At 36.2% G+C, this 14,538-nt stretch overlaps 2 protein-coding genes across 5 annotated transcripts in view; both read left to right on the forward strand.

The window, feature by feature from the left end:
- Positions 1-1,455: 1,455 nt before the first annotated feature.
- On the forward strand, positions 1,456-10,561 carry mocos (molybdenum cofactor sulfurase). Of its 2 annotated transcripts, none has more exons than XM_051651300.1 (15): positions 1,456-1,678; positions 2,012-2,101; positions 2,211-2,277; positions 2,764-3,414; positions 3,529-3,605; positions 3,693-3,892; positions 5,057-5,173; positions 5,591-5,983; positions 6,115-6,277; positions 6,990-7,074; positions 7,749-7,870; positions 8,848-8,950; positions 9,238-9,379; positions 9,530-9,634; positions 9,743-10,561. In XM_051651300.1, the coding sequence occupies exons 1-15, from the start codon at positions 1,549-1,551 to the stop codon at positions 9,851-9,853; spliced, it is 2,556 nt and encodes an 851-aa protein (XP_051507260.1). In that variant the 5' UTR covers positions 1,456-1,548; the 3' UTR covers positions 9,854-10,561. The 2 variants fall into 2 exon arrangements, with proteins under 2 accessions (XP_051507260.1, XP_051507262.1); XM_051651302.1 differs by having other exon boundaries at positions 8,851-8,950.
- The window catches only part of anxa11a (annexin A11a), a 36,675-nt gene continuing 31,898 nt past the window's right edge, over positions 9,762-14,538 (forward strand). For 2 of the 3 annotated variants that reach the window (XM_051651321.1, XM_051651323.1), the window contains exon 1: positions 11,669-11,823. The gene's annotated coding sequence lies outside the window, so the exon portion shown is untranslated. Of the gene's footprint in view, positions 9,781-11,668; positions 11,824-14,538 lie in introns of those variants that run through there. The other variant, XM_051651322.1, reaches the window with a different exon arrangement.

Genomic DNA, 14,538 nt, shown 5'->3' on the forward strand with positions numbered 1-14,538 from the left:
ATTTCAAAGTGAATGAATTAGTGGAGCAGAAGTGGCATATTTAATCAATGCCTGCTGTTCGGGATGGAAATGAACAATAGTCTCTGTAGATCTTCTTTCCCTCTCTGCATAGAGTATGTATTATGTAAAATCAAGCTCTAATGCTCCATGATACATGACAAACTGTCACAGTGTTGGATTGACAAGTGAATTCATCTGCTCATAGTGTCTACAGTGTTTCTAAAATAAGTCATTGATTAATAATTTACTTCTACAGTGACTTCACACTCTCTCTCTCTCTCTCACTCACTCTCTCTCCCGATTCATATATATATATCTCCGAATTGTGCTAATAGCAATATTTTTATAGTACAATAATAAGTGGACAGAGTGTCTTAACTCATCTCTTTTTTTATACTTTAAACCCCCCACGGCATGGCCTTATTTCAATCATTTTTCTTCTGTGTTTAGTTGCCAGCTCTTCCAAAACTACTGTGACCTGAATTATACTTTTGTACTTACCAAGGTACATCATAGTGGGATAGGATTAAGCATACCAAACAATTACACTTTAACATGGTAACCACAGATTTTGCCAGCACGCCATTGTTACTATTGTGTAAATATAATCTCCTTCCATTAGTACCTTACAGAAAGCCTACTATGGTGGCACCGTGGTACAGTGTTGGTGTCCCATGGTAATGTCATGGTACTTTGATATATACCATGGTAGGCTACAGAATAATTATCATTCAGATATCATGGTAGATGATAATTACATGGTTATCCCTGGCACTTTAAAGAATGTCCAAAAAACATGGTGTATTATTGTTCCATGTCATAAAATACATGTTAATATCATGGTACTTTTAGGCCCTAAGTGGTGTAAAAAAAATGTTGATGAATATTTTTACCATGAATATTTTGTTATGGTGACAGTGCTGGTTAATACCAAGTTAGCATAGTTTTATTGTAATAACAATAACTTACCGTAGTAAATACCATGGCATTACCATCTTTCTACATCACAGAAAACATGGTTATACTATGGCACTTTTTGGACCTATTTTATAAAATATAATTTTGTTAAATTTCTTGTGTTGATGTCAAAGGTGGATAATGCCAGTGTTGTGGCAAAAACTTACCATTTTTGGTAAAACATTTTTTTACATTTTCATAGTAAGAGGAACAGCAGGTTTGGTATTATATATATATATATATATATATATATATATATATATATATATATATATATATATATATATATATATATTATGAAAATAATGTAAATAAAGATCTGTTGTCACATGTATGTCAACTGCACAGTAGGCTATTTTCAGGTAAATGGGTGAACAATTAGGCCTATTCTTTGCACTTTCCATTTAAGGTTGTTAATTTAGCTCTAAAATGTCAATCATCATGGGGTTATAATGAAACTGTTGTGATCATCTCCAGCGTCACACTGCAGCTGGACTTTGGTTTCAGTTCACAGTCACATCAATTGGACATGGTGAATCCTGAATAAATTCGCGAAAGAGGAAGCTCTAGACTCCTTCTGGCATTAGAGATATGGAGAACCAGTCTCTGCAGGACTTCCAGGACTTGTGCACTTTTGAGAGTTTTACGAGTTTCTGGCACTATTATGGTTACGGAGTTGATCAGCAAGAGCTGATCGATCGAGAATTTAAAAGGATTAAAGGTACAGCGAACTTTTACATGTCCTTAACTTTCTTTCCCGTTCAGCCACATGTCAGAATCTGCCTTCAAATCCTAAAACTTACGAAAACTTACAAATGTCAATAAGATGTTGCGGTTTATGTTGCAGATATCCGATTTTCGGACTATACATTGATCAAATGAAGTGTGTTCGCACTTTTTGAACGGTTGTGAAGGTTTCGTAAAGTTGAGTTTCGGTTCAGATGTTTTTGTGGTTAGAATGAATGCGGCGCCCTCTGCTGTTTCAGTTGTGTATTGCATGTCGTCGAGAGGCGTGCGTGTTTTCAAACAGGTTCTCTCTCTTTCTCTTTGTAAGGGATTACATACCTTGATCATGCAGGGGCAACGTTATTTCCTGAATCTCAGATTAAGGGATTTCATGAGGATATAGCTAGAAATGTTTATGGTGAGTTCCTTTTTTCCTGATACACTCATATGAGCTATTGAATGTCTATCAGATAAACAAAACAACCCATTTACAAACCATAAACTTAAAAAGATATTTTCTTACTTAGGCAATCCTCACAGTCATAATCCTAGCAGTAGACTAACGCACGACACTGTGGAAAGTGTCCGATACAGGTAAGCACTTTTGAATATGTTTAATATTGTTTATAATATTTCTAATATATGTATTACTTTATTAGTATAAATATAGATTTTTAGATCTTTTTTTAATTTATTTTTTAGCCTTTTACAAACCCAAGAACATTTCACAAATACCCCCACCCCATAGGATTGTGGATAATAGTATAAGAAATCATGAACCAGAAAAGATTTGGAAATATGGAGAGATGAAATTTTGAAGAAGTTGGGGGAGATTATTAAAAAGTTTCTTGAATACAGAATATTCCTCAATTTAGGTATTGTTCATAATTTGGCCGTAATGTGTGAGCAGAGGAGTAGGAAAATCATACTGTGGTGCTAGACCTGTATACAGCCTTTAAAAAACTATAAGAAGGCATTTCAATTGTGTGTAGTAACATATCTGTATGCTATTTTAAAGAAAGATCTGAATAACATTGCTGTAAAGACGCATCACTGGTTCTTTGTAATGAATCTCTGCAGGATACTGGAACATTTTAATACATGTCCTGAAGAATACTCAGTGATTTTCACATCAGGATGTACTGCAGCACTGAAATTAGTTGCCGACTCTTTCCCCTGGAAATCCTTGTCGACAGAGGGGCCTGGAAGTCAATTCTGCTACCTCACTGATAATCACACCTCAGTGGTGGGCATTCGTGGTGTGACTGCCCTCCAGGGAGCTGGTACGGTTCCTGTTCAACCTCACGAAGTGGAAGCAAGAGCTAAAAACCCTCAAACATCGACAAATGGAGATCAGGACTGCTCTACACCTCATCTGTTCTGTTATCCTGCTCAGAGTAACTTCTCAGGCAGAAAGTACCCCCTGAGTTATGTGAAAGGAATTCAATCTCAGCAGCTCTATCCCGCATGTGAGCACCCAGGTCGATGGTTTGTGCTCCTCGATGCTGCCTGTTTTGTTAGCTGCTCACCCTTGGACCTAAAGAAGTATCCCGCAGATTTTGTGCCAATATCTTTCTACAAAATGTTTGGCTTCCCGACTGGACTGGGAGCCTTGCTGGTAAGGAATGAAGCAGCTGGGTTCTTGAGAAAGAGTTACTTTGGTGGAGGCACAGCAGCAGCCTATCTTGTGGAAGAGAACTATTTTGTACCAAAGCCAAATGTAGTTAGCAGGTAATGTAAAAAAAATGATGGAATAATTACCTATGATTGTTGACAAGCAACATAGTTGATGCTAGCTGTCATAATTCGTTTCATGTGTAATAATTTTTTCCCTGATTTCATCAGGTTCGAGGATGGCACGATCTCCTTCCTTGACATTATTTCTCTCCATCATGGTTTTGAAACACTTAAAAAACTTACAGGTTCAGAAATGTACTGTTTATCTATTTGACATAGTTATGATACATTCTGATTAAAGTGACATTTAAATTACTTGTTTTGGTTTTTAGGAAGTGTTCTCAACATTCAGCTTCACACATTTGGTTTAGCGCGATACACCTTCATTGTACTTTCATGTCTGCGTCATAGCAATGGAAAGCCTGTTGCACAGATCCACTGTGATAATGAGTTTCAGAATATCGCTGAACAGGGTGCAATCCTCAACTTTAACCTACTGGACTGTCAGGGACGAACAGTAGGGTATTCTCAGGTAATTAAGGTCTTGCTGGATTATGTTGTTAGATCTTCCTTGATTTTTGTTGTGTGCTGGGTTCTCCCCAAATTAATTGTTGCAAGCTGTAAAGAGAAAGGATAGAGAGTAAAATGTTAATCTAAAAATGTGGTAACATCTAAATTAACTTGTTTCAATCAAGTAAAAAATATAATTTAACATCACTGAATCAAACTTAATATGTTACTGTAGGTTACATCAACAAACCTTATTTTTACGTTTAGATCAGGTAGAAAAAGCTCCTTAAAGGAATAATTCACTCAAAAATGAAAATTCTCTCATCATTTACTCACCCTCATGTCATCCCAGATGTGTATGACTTTCTTTCTTCTGCAGAACACAAACAAAGATTTTAGAAGAATATCTCAGGTCTTTAGGTCCATATAATGCAAGTGTATGGGTGACAAAATGATGAAGCTCCAAAAAGGACATAAAGGCAGCATAAAAGTAACCCATACGACTCCAATTGTTAAATCTATATCTTCAGAAGTGATATGATAGATGTGGGTGAGAAACAGATCAATATTTAGGTCAGCTTTTACCATAAATTCTCCTACCTGTCCAGTAGGGGGCGATATGCAAGAAGAATGCAAATCCCCAAAAACAAAAGATGAAGGACTTAAATATTGATCTGTTTCTCGCCCACACCTCTTCAAAAGGTATGGATTAAAACACTGGAATTTTATGGATTACTTTTATGCTGTGTTTATGTGTATTTTGGAGCTTCAAAGATTTGGTCACCATTCACATGTATTGTATGGACCCACAGAGCTGAAATATTCTTCTAAAAATCATTGTTTGTGTTCAGCAGAACAAAGAAAGTCATATGTGTCTGGGATGGCATGAGGGTGAGTAAATGATAAGAGAATTTTCATTTTTGGATGAACTATCCCTTTAAGGAAACAATATCTGATGACCACCTTTTACAATGTCCTATATTTTTATGAAGACATTATTTTCTTTTTCTAACTGTTGTTCTTCTTCTAACTGTTTTCCTTTTACTAAAGATCTAATCATTTCCTAAATTGATTTGTGCAGATACAGCATCCGATGCAGGCAAATGTCTTTTAAGATGATGAATAAGCTATAATCCTTAAAATGTATCAAATTTGGACTTGTTTTTGCTTATTTGGTATTCGCCAGGTGGACAAAATGGCCAGTCTCTTCAACATTCATATTCGCACAGGCTGTTTTTGTAACACAGGTGCTTGTCAACGTTATCTGGGCATCAGCAACCAAAATGTGAAGAGCAACCTGCAGGTAAGTGGAAATAATGATTGTTTCATTTTATAATAATTCCTTTCAAATTCATAGTTACTAAATGAAGAATGAAAGAGCCTTCTTGATGTATCCAAAAACAGGAAAAAATGTTTTGGGCCAAAAAATCTATAGTAAATAGTAATTAGGTGAGTTGATTAAAAATGAATAAGCCAGAAAAAGGAATCAGCACACACTGTGAAATTTCAAATTTAAAGAAACATGAGACTTTCAGGCCAAAGCCCAGATCAATTTTACTGAATTATATATATAAAATCTTCAATGTGATAAATTAAAAAGTGTGCACAAAAAGGTGAAAATGCACAAAACAAAAGGGGGCAGGACACTTTTCAGTGCTGCCACTCTCTCAATTGGTGACAACTTTGTCTGAGGTAATTGCTTTATTTCGTTCTTTCCAAGGCTGGTCATGTCTGTGGAGACAACATTGATCTGGTTGAGGGACGTCCCACAGGATCCCTCCGTGTATCTTTTGGGTACATGTCCAGCTTTGAAGAATGTCAGAACTTTCTTCGGTTTATTGTGAACTGTTTTGTAGACAAACCACTTATACTGGATCAAGAGAGACTGGGGAGGCTAAAGTCAGCTTCACCAATGGAGTCATCAGCTTCTTATTACTCAACATCAATACCAAATAGCCATCTTGGTCATGAGAATGGGCAGGTTATCACCTCTTCTGGTGTTAAAGAAACACTATCGGAAGATGATTTGTCAAAAGAAGGAAAGAACAATGACAATTACCATACACTAACTAATCTCTTTATCTATCCTGTCAAATCATGTGCTTCATTTGAGGTAAGGAAAGCTTCCACCTGTTTTTCAATGCTTCTTTGGTGCTTGAACTATTAAAAGATAATAAAAAGAAGTTTAGTATAATGATATCAATTTACATAGCAAGTACTCTGTTATTGTGATTGACCTAACAGGTGACAGAGTGGCCATTGGGACCACAGGGTTTGTTGTATGACCGTTTGTGGATGGTTGTGAATGAGAACGGAGTGTGTCTGAATCAGAAAAGGGAGCCTAAGCTGTGTCTGATCCAACCTGTCATCTGTCTGGCCTCTAACACACTGCGGCTGGAGGTCTCAGGTCAGACATGTTCTCCAAGTCGCCAAGCAATGTAGTGCAGTGCTTTTTAAAAATAGTATCTGCATACTGTACATGAGATCTGATGAGATTTTGCATTTTATTCTGTATACTGTAACATATATTTCTGAAAAAATTCACCACTTAAAGTGTGCTCATACATAAAAAAAAATCTTGAACACTTAGTATACATACTTAGTTCCTCATCAAGTAGCACAACACAAACCTGTTGTATATTGAAAATTACTTAGGAGGTACCATGATACAGTGATGGTATCACATGGTCACTGAATGATTATCATATTCATTGAATTAACATATAATTTACATGGTATTCCAAGGTATGGTATTACCATGGTGTATGTTCAAAAACAAGGGTGGTACTGGTACATGTCCAAAACACATGATATTATCATTGTACCATGATCAAAACATTGTAATACTGGTACTTTTTGTATATGCCACAAAAAAAGATAGGGCACACAATGAAATTAAGTATTTTACATTACTGGAGTAATGAACACAGAAAATTGACAACTTAGATTTGTTACTGTGGAAAACATATATAATTTTATTTATTTATTTTTATTTTTTTAAATATGCAGTTTTTACTCTGTCACTTGTGTCTATCATCATTAAATATTGATTACAAGGTCAAAGTTTAGATTATTAACAACATTTGCATTAAATACTGATGTATTTCCTCCTATCTCAGGGATGGAACCAGTCACCATTCCCTTGGAGACCAGCCTAGAGAATTCAGATCTAAGATCATCCCAAAGCAAAGTCTGTGGTGACAGGTATGAAAATAAAACACATCCTTGTCGAAAATGATTATTAAAAATTCTGATTATTCTACATCACTATTGCGTTATTCAGGTACATCATTTAAACGTGTTGAACTTAAAGAGGTCATGAAGTGAGGAATCGATATTTCCTTGATCTTTTAACATAGTACTATAAAAACACACTGTGAGTTTCAGAACTCAAAACGTCCTCCTCACTGCAAAAGAGCATTTGTTGAAACCAAGCTGCCAAAACAACTCGTTCTCTACTTCTTAATTGTGATGTCACACTGTGGTAGACATTTGCATCTGACCGCCTCCACAACAACACATCAACGACTACTTTACCTTATCACTTCCGTAGCCCCGCCCAGTAGTGGTGAGCAGTGAGATGGCAAGGAGAGAACAGGTCAGTCAAGAGCAGAGAGCCAATCATAACAGTGGGCATTTACAGTCAAGTCTTAAAGGAGAAGCAGCACCAAAACCGAACGTTTCTGACAGAGGGTCAGAATGAGGGTGGAAAATGAACATGTTTTACAAATGTATGACTGTTAAAAATAGTTATTAGTAAAATGTTACCTCAAGCAACGTATTAAAATAAAAAATGAATGGTTATAAACAGTATTGCATGTTTAAACATTTATATTTAGTAATAATGGTATGTATGGTTTATTCTCTTTTGCTTGTAGGGTACAGACAGTGGAATGCGGGGAGGAAGTTTCTGCCTGGCTTTCCAAATTCCTTGAAAAACCTTGTCGTCTTATAAGACAAAGACCTGATTTCCTGCGTGACATGAAAATTGGCCAAAAAGGTAACCAAAAAGTTTTTTACCAAAAAGGTAAAACAGTGCTGATGGGGCCTGGGTAGATCAGAGTCACATGGGGTAACCTCCTCTTGGTCGCTATAATGTGGTTCTCGCTCTCGGTGGGGCGCGTGGTGAGTTGTGCATGGATGCCGCGGAGAATAGCATGAAGCCTCCACACGCACTATGTCTCCGCGTTAACATGCTCAACAAGCCACGTGATAAGATGCGCAGATTGACGGTCTCAGACGCGGAGGCAACTGAGATTTGTCCTCCGCCACCCGGATTGAGTCGAGTCACTACGCCACCACGAGGTCTTAGAGCGCATTGGGAATTGGGCATTCCAAATTGGGGAACAAAAAAACAGTGCTGATTGTTGTGGCATTAATTGTTGCCAAGCATGAGCCATCTGTAGTGACAAATATAAGACTCACCAAGATGTCTAGTTCTTGAAGCGTTTCTTCCATGTTTATTGTAATGTCATTTTATCCTCTTTAATATTGCAATTTAATCTTAATGTAGGAAAGAAACGTTCCTAAAGGAGTATTCACATATTTATTGTTTAGAATGTTAATAAACTTAAAAAAGTTAAAAAAGACTGAATGTCTCAGTCTGTTACTGAGAAAAATCACAAATGATATCTGAGTTGTTTCTCCAATATAGCAGTTAGATTAAATGGAGACTTTTGCTCTAATCTGCTGCTTCTCATATTCTTCTTCTGAGAAATTGACTAGTAATTGCACAATGTCACAAACTGCGCTCAGATTTCCCAAGATACCAAAGTCTGCAATTAAAAGTCTGAAATTTCAATATGAATGCAAACATTTCTCACCAAATACTTTTAAGACCATATTAACTATGCTATCCACAATAGTGGACTATATAATACTCACACTATATGTCACCAATTGCCTCGTTTGTTTCTATAATTCCATTTCCACTCTGGGACAAAAGTTTACCTGAGCGATGTCTGTCTCTCTCTCCAGCAGGGGACTGTTGCCCCACTGCTCTCTCATTGGTAAATGAGGCTCAGTTTCTGCTTATTAATAGAGCAAGTGTGTCTTTTCTGCAGGAACGCATTGACAACAGGTATAGAAAGAACCAATATATTTTAACAGCTACAATTTACCAATAAAGTACATTCTTTCACAAGAATTGTTTTATTATTATTGTCATTATTATTATTATTATTATTATTATTATTATTGACAGTATAACCTTTGAGGTTGCCAGAATGTGATTATGTATTAGATGGTGCAGTGATCAGGATTGAGATTACAGACTTGCCAGTTGTCTGTCTTTTTTTTTATTTATTCAGTTTTTTTACTTAAGTTTTGACAATGTTTTCATTAATTTTCTCTTTCAACATGCTGAAGGCAGGACAGTGACAATGAAGCCATTTGTATCGACATGGAGCAGCTCATTCAGCGTTTCCGTCCGAATCTTGTCATCTCAGGACAGGAGCCTTTTGCGGAGGAGGACTGGTCTCACTTGATAGTAGGAGGCACACAGTTTCAGGTTAGTGAAAACAGCTGCTATTATAAACACTATTAAAATCAACAAGAAAATAACTCCAAAAACAGATATATATATATATATATATATATATATATATATATATATATATATATATATATATATATACATATATATATATTTTTAAATCAGGTAATGGGGAGATGTGGTCGCTGCCAGATGATTGGGGTTGACCAAAAATCTGCCACTAGGACTCAGGAACCCCTCAGGTCACTTTCTGAGTGCAGAAGTGGAAAGGTCTATAAAAATAAACTTCTTATTCCTGTTTTTTTCCTTATTTATTCTTGTTCATTCTATGTAACATACTTTGTATGGTCTCCTTTTCTCCTCTGCCTTTGTTCTTAGGTGACTTTTGGTGTTTACTTGGCTCAGCAATCAATGAGGTACTCCACTGCTGTACCCGTCTTATCCGTAGGGGACCTTGTTATTCCGCAGCTATCAGAATCAGCTGATTAACTTAAGAAATCTCAGTCTTTTTAGATTCATTTTTAAACTTTGCTGACAGATATCATTCATGTATTATATGCGATATATTGTAATGATGTCATATGCTATTAGAAAAGACATACCATAAACATTTTTATACTCAAAATAAAACATAAAGCAGATTGTTGTTACTTTTAAACATGCACACGAATCAATCAGTTGTGGGATCATCATTTTTTTTTTTTATGAATCCTCTATTTCCACAGCACAACAAATAAGCTGTCAAATCAGATGTTAGGTACCAAATGGGGTTAGGCGCATCACTGTGTTGACATTATACAGTATATATACCCCGTGCAGTTTCAACAGATGAAATTCACCAATACTGTATCTTCTAGAGCTCAAAAATATTGAATTGGGAATCTGGTAGACTAGCATCATTGTGGTGAAAGGTTGCAGGTATGAGTGTCTGTTACTGGCTTGAGGAAGTTTCATTCTACACAACATTACCTCAATATACTTGCCAATGCAACCTGCAGAAGTTGAAGCTAGGATCTATTTTATTTTTATTACATAACATTTATGATTTAAGCAGGCACCTTTTTCAACCAAAACTACAATAAGTTAATTTTACCCGTGAGTAGAAATATGCGTCTCTAACTGTGAATGTATGTGCCATTATGAGAAATTAGACCGAAAATTGTTTAAACCATTATTATAAAAGGTTCTCAGCTATTTGTAGGATTTTCTACTTCAAACTTTAGGTATTTTATCACTAAGCAAGAAGGAGAATGAAGTAGAAAATCCTACAAATAGCTGAGAACCTTTTCTGATTATGGGATAAACAGTTTTCGGTCTAATTTAAAACACAATTCAAAAGTAGAACGGGAGCCTAAACTTTTGAATTGTGTTTTAAATCGCGAAATCAAGGACATCACACTCTGTCATCATAACTGATTTGGCAACACTCTTTTAAGAGATTGTCTGTACATTGGACACCCTGAGTAACAAATGCAATCCCAAAGGCTGCTTAGCTCAAAAGGACATAAGGGTCACGGATAACAGTAGCTAATGTCACACAATTATCAGAATCAGGAAGAGCGTAATTGCCAAATGCTTACACAATCAATTTATCATGGTGACAGAAGCTTCCAGTGCAAAGAGAATACAAAAAACAAAACAAAACACATATACTAAATAATAATAATAATAATAATACAGTAAATAAAATATATATACAGATATGGATAATAGGACAATAAAATATGTCCAAATATGCTATATACAGATATACAGTTATGTGCATGGGAATGAATGTAATGTGCAGAAGAGGTAGGATATGTTAAATATCTATAAGTATGAATGAATTATATATAGCATGTGATTATATTGCACAATGGAGAGTCACTGGGTGCAGTTTGAACTGTTCATGAGGTGGATGGCCTGAGGGAAAAAACAATAAACAGAAATGTCAACTATTTTAATTAGGTAGATTTTGGAGAAATTTGTTCATGGAACCATATCTGTTCAATAGTGAAAGTAAAGTGAAATAAACTACTTGAACTTCCTATTTCCACGGATGAACGTTACTTTTTTTATGCAAATTACATGAACGCGTCTGTGAACGTCATTCGCACGCACGGGTGGGCGTGGTTGAGTTTAAGGGCGTGTTCTTCTCGGTCAAACATCCATATTTTGTTCCACTAAGTGTTGACAGATTGTGTAAAAAAATAAAACCTTCATAATACGATGAATACATATGACAGACCACATGGAAGAAAGACTACAATTGTCATTTATTGACTACAAAACAATGTGTCATCGTCGCCACATGCTTTGTATTTAGTTAAAGATTGTTTGAAATAATAAGTAGTTAGTAGATGTATAGCGGAACGTATGAGTCCCACCCACCTGATTAAAATATTACACTGCTTGTCCCACGAACAAGAACAGCGGTTCTCTGTACATAGGAAGTGACGGCCAAGCCCACTGCTTATTCTGTAAGTAACATAACCCCGTTTTACCCTATATGTGTTCTGTTTGACGCGTTTAACACTTAAACAAGACAAAGATGTTCAGCGTGCTGACGTGTATGTATTTTCTGGTTAAAGACTCTTTAAGTGTATGACTGCGTTATTTTAAGCTCATGGAGCGTCCCAGCCAGCTAGCATGTTTACTGTTTCCACCATAGAACTGTGCATACAATTCACATTTTCACTTTTCTTTTATGCGGACTCTTATATCGACTCAAGTGTTTGTGTAATCGCTTATTCTGCGCATTTGAGGATCTAGCCAGAGACAGGATTGATAAGCATAGGAAAAATATGTCATTTGTTTTGGGGGGGAAACCTGTGTTTTTTTATTGTATTTTATTGTTGTTCTTATATACAGTTCAGTAAATAACCCCTCACGCAATAACTTTATTTTGGGATGAATGGAAATGTGGTTGACCACATAATTAGGTGTTGAGGGAAAGCTGGACAGTGTCTCGTCATTCAGGCCTCAATGGAAACCTGTCAAATGCTTTTTGATTATAGTAAATAATATTGTTAAAATGTTTTCTGCTCAGGTTTTTTTTTTTTTTTGTTGTTGTTGTTTTTTGTTTGTTTGTTTTGGTGATACTTATATAAGTGTATTTGTGAGTTTACGTTTCTATGTTGTTTCTAATATATTAAAGACCTTTTCACTGTTTATAAGCTACATTGTAAACATTATGTCAACTGTCTTATACTCTAGTCTATAGAATATTCTTACATTTGTATGACATTTCTAACTAATTACTAATTTCTAACTTTCCAACTAATGATCTGTTAAACATTATAATATTGTTAGTTAATGTTCTTTTTTGGGGGGGGGGTGCCCAATTCCTAATTCCCAATGCTCTCTAAGTCCTTGTGGTGCCGTAGTGATTCGCCTCAATCCGGGTGGCGGTGGATGAATCTCAGTTGCCTCCGCTCAATCCGCGCATTTTATCACGTGGCTTGTTGAGCGCGTTACTGCGGAGACATAGCGCGTGTGGAGACTTCATGCTATTCTCCATGGCATCCACACACAACTCACCACGCACCCCACGTATAGCGAGAACCACACATTATAGCGACCACCAGGAGGTTAACCCATGTGACTCTACCCTCCCTAGCAACTGGGCCAATTTGGTTGCTTAGGAGACCTGACTGGAGTCACTCAGCACACCCTGGATTTGAACTTGTGACTCCAGGGGTGGTAGTCAGCGTCAATACTCGCTGAGCTACTCAGGCCCCAGTTAATGTTCTTAAGGAAAAGGTATTATAAAGTGTTATTGGGGTTCCTTTGTTGGCTGAAAGACTGTATGGGGGTATACTGGGTCTGTAAAGGTTGAAAACCCGGAAGTTTCGTCATGATACGATCTGATCTTATGTCGATTCTCTTAGCCAGTGATCCGATGTTTGCCGATACCACAAAGTCTGCCACGATGTGATTTCAGGGGCCTGCGAACAATATTACGATATGATGTAACTATTTTATACCATAAATTACATTTATTATAACACAAATGCAACCAAAATAAATTTTGAATATTTTATTGAGCTGTCTGAAAAGCGCAAATTTCTGTGTCCTCATTGAGACATTCACATAAAAATGAAAATAAATAATATAAAAAATAAAGCCACATACACGTGATCATCAATCGTTTGATAACAGCTCATTGGCTTGTGGACTACAGTGACAGTTGTCATCTCTACAACAGTCAAGCATGTCTTTCAATCAAAAATACTTTAATACCCAAGACTTTTTACGACAGGAGATTATGTGCTATCTGTGTTTTTTCTTGGCTACAACTTCCACAGTTGTATTGAAAAATTGTTTTACAGTTTACTGTGATAAATGTTAGCAAGGGTGTTGTTGATGTGAAAAATTGTATCACGTGTGTGAGGTGCTTTTTATCAGCAGAGTTCATCTCTAGATGTCAGTTTGTATTGCCCCTTCCCTTTACACAACTTTAGACAGGTAAGGTGCCATGAACAACTGCTCCCTCACTAAGTAAAGATGATAACACCATATTTTACTTTCAAATAAAATGGATTAGTTTCCATGGTCATAAAACCCAATGCAGTATGAACACTGTCTAAATATTATATAGCTGTTTATTCGTTAAGTATAGACATACCAATTGGACAGCTTTCTGAGGCAATGCATCAAGGGTCAAGGGGGTTGATTTTGAGAACATAGCCACTGCTTTCTATTAAGGGTTTAATTTTGCATTTCAAAGGAAAGGATAAGCTGTCTGAGCAGTCATGTAAGAAAAAAACATGGGGTACATTAGGCTAGTTTTTCAAATTAAACAGAATACATGTATATACATAAAAATGAATAATAATAAAAAAGCAAAACAAACTTGTATAGATACAAAAAGCAAAACAAATGGTTTATTATATGGGTTTCATGCTACATTTTGGAACGCCACAAAAATGTTTTGCTCTGTTTAACAGAAAACCACCTCAAGTCAGGTGTTAAACACAGCTGCAAGGTGTCAGTTTAGAATTGTCTCAGATCTGAACTCAAAGGAAGTGAGTGATGCTTCTCTATAATGTACTGTGCCTGCAAAGCTATATGAAAACTTAACCCAAAAGTGGGCAACTGCATGCAAACAGAATAAATTCCAGCAATATGAGTGTATACTAACCATTGGTAGTTATGTTAGAAAGTCCCCTCTAATTTAGGCTAAATGGATAATA

Source organism: Myxocyprinus asiaticus, chromosome 23 (assembly GCF_019703515.2).
Source record: "Myxocyprinus asiaticus isolate MX2 ecotype Aquarium Trade chromosome 23, UBuf_Myxa_2, whole genome shotgun sequence".
NCBI lineage: Eukaryota > Metazoa > Chordata > Actinopteri > Cypriniformes > Catostomidae > Myxocyprinus > Myxocyprinus asiaticus.

What these genes read in the sequence shown, in the direction of transcription:
- mocos (XM_051651300.1), top strand. Translation starts at nt 1,549, where the DNA reads ATGGAGAACCAGTCTCTGCAGGACTTCCAGGACTTGTGCACTTTTGAG. An exon ending in GAACAGTAGGGTATTCTCAG is followed by an intron (nt 3,893 to 5,056) that starts GTAATTAAGGTC and finishes GGTATTCGCCAG; the next exon opens with GTGGACAAAATGGCCAGTCT. An exon ending in CAGGAACGCATTGACAACAG is followed by an intron (nt 8,951 to 9,237) that starts GTATAGAAAGAA and finishes AACATGCTGAAG; the next exon opens with GCAGGACAGTGACAATGAAG.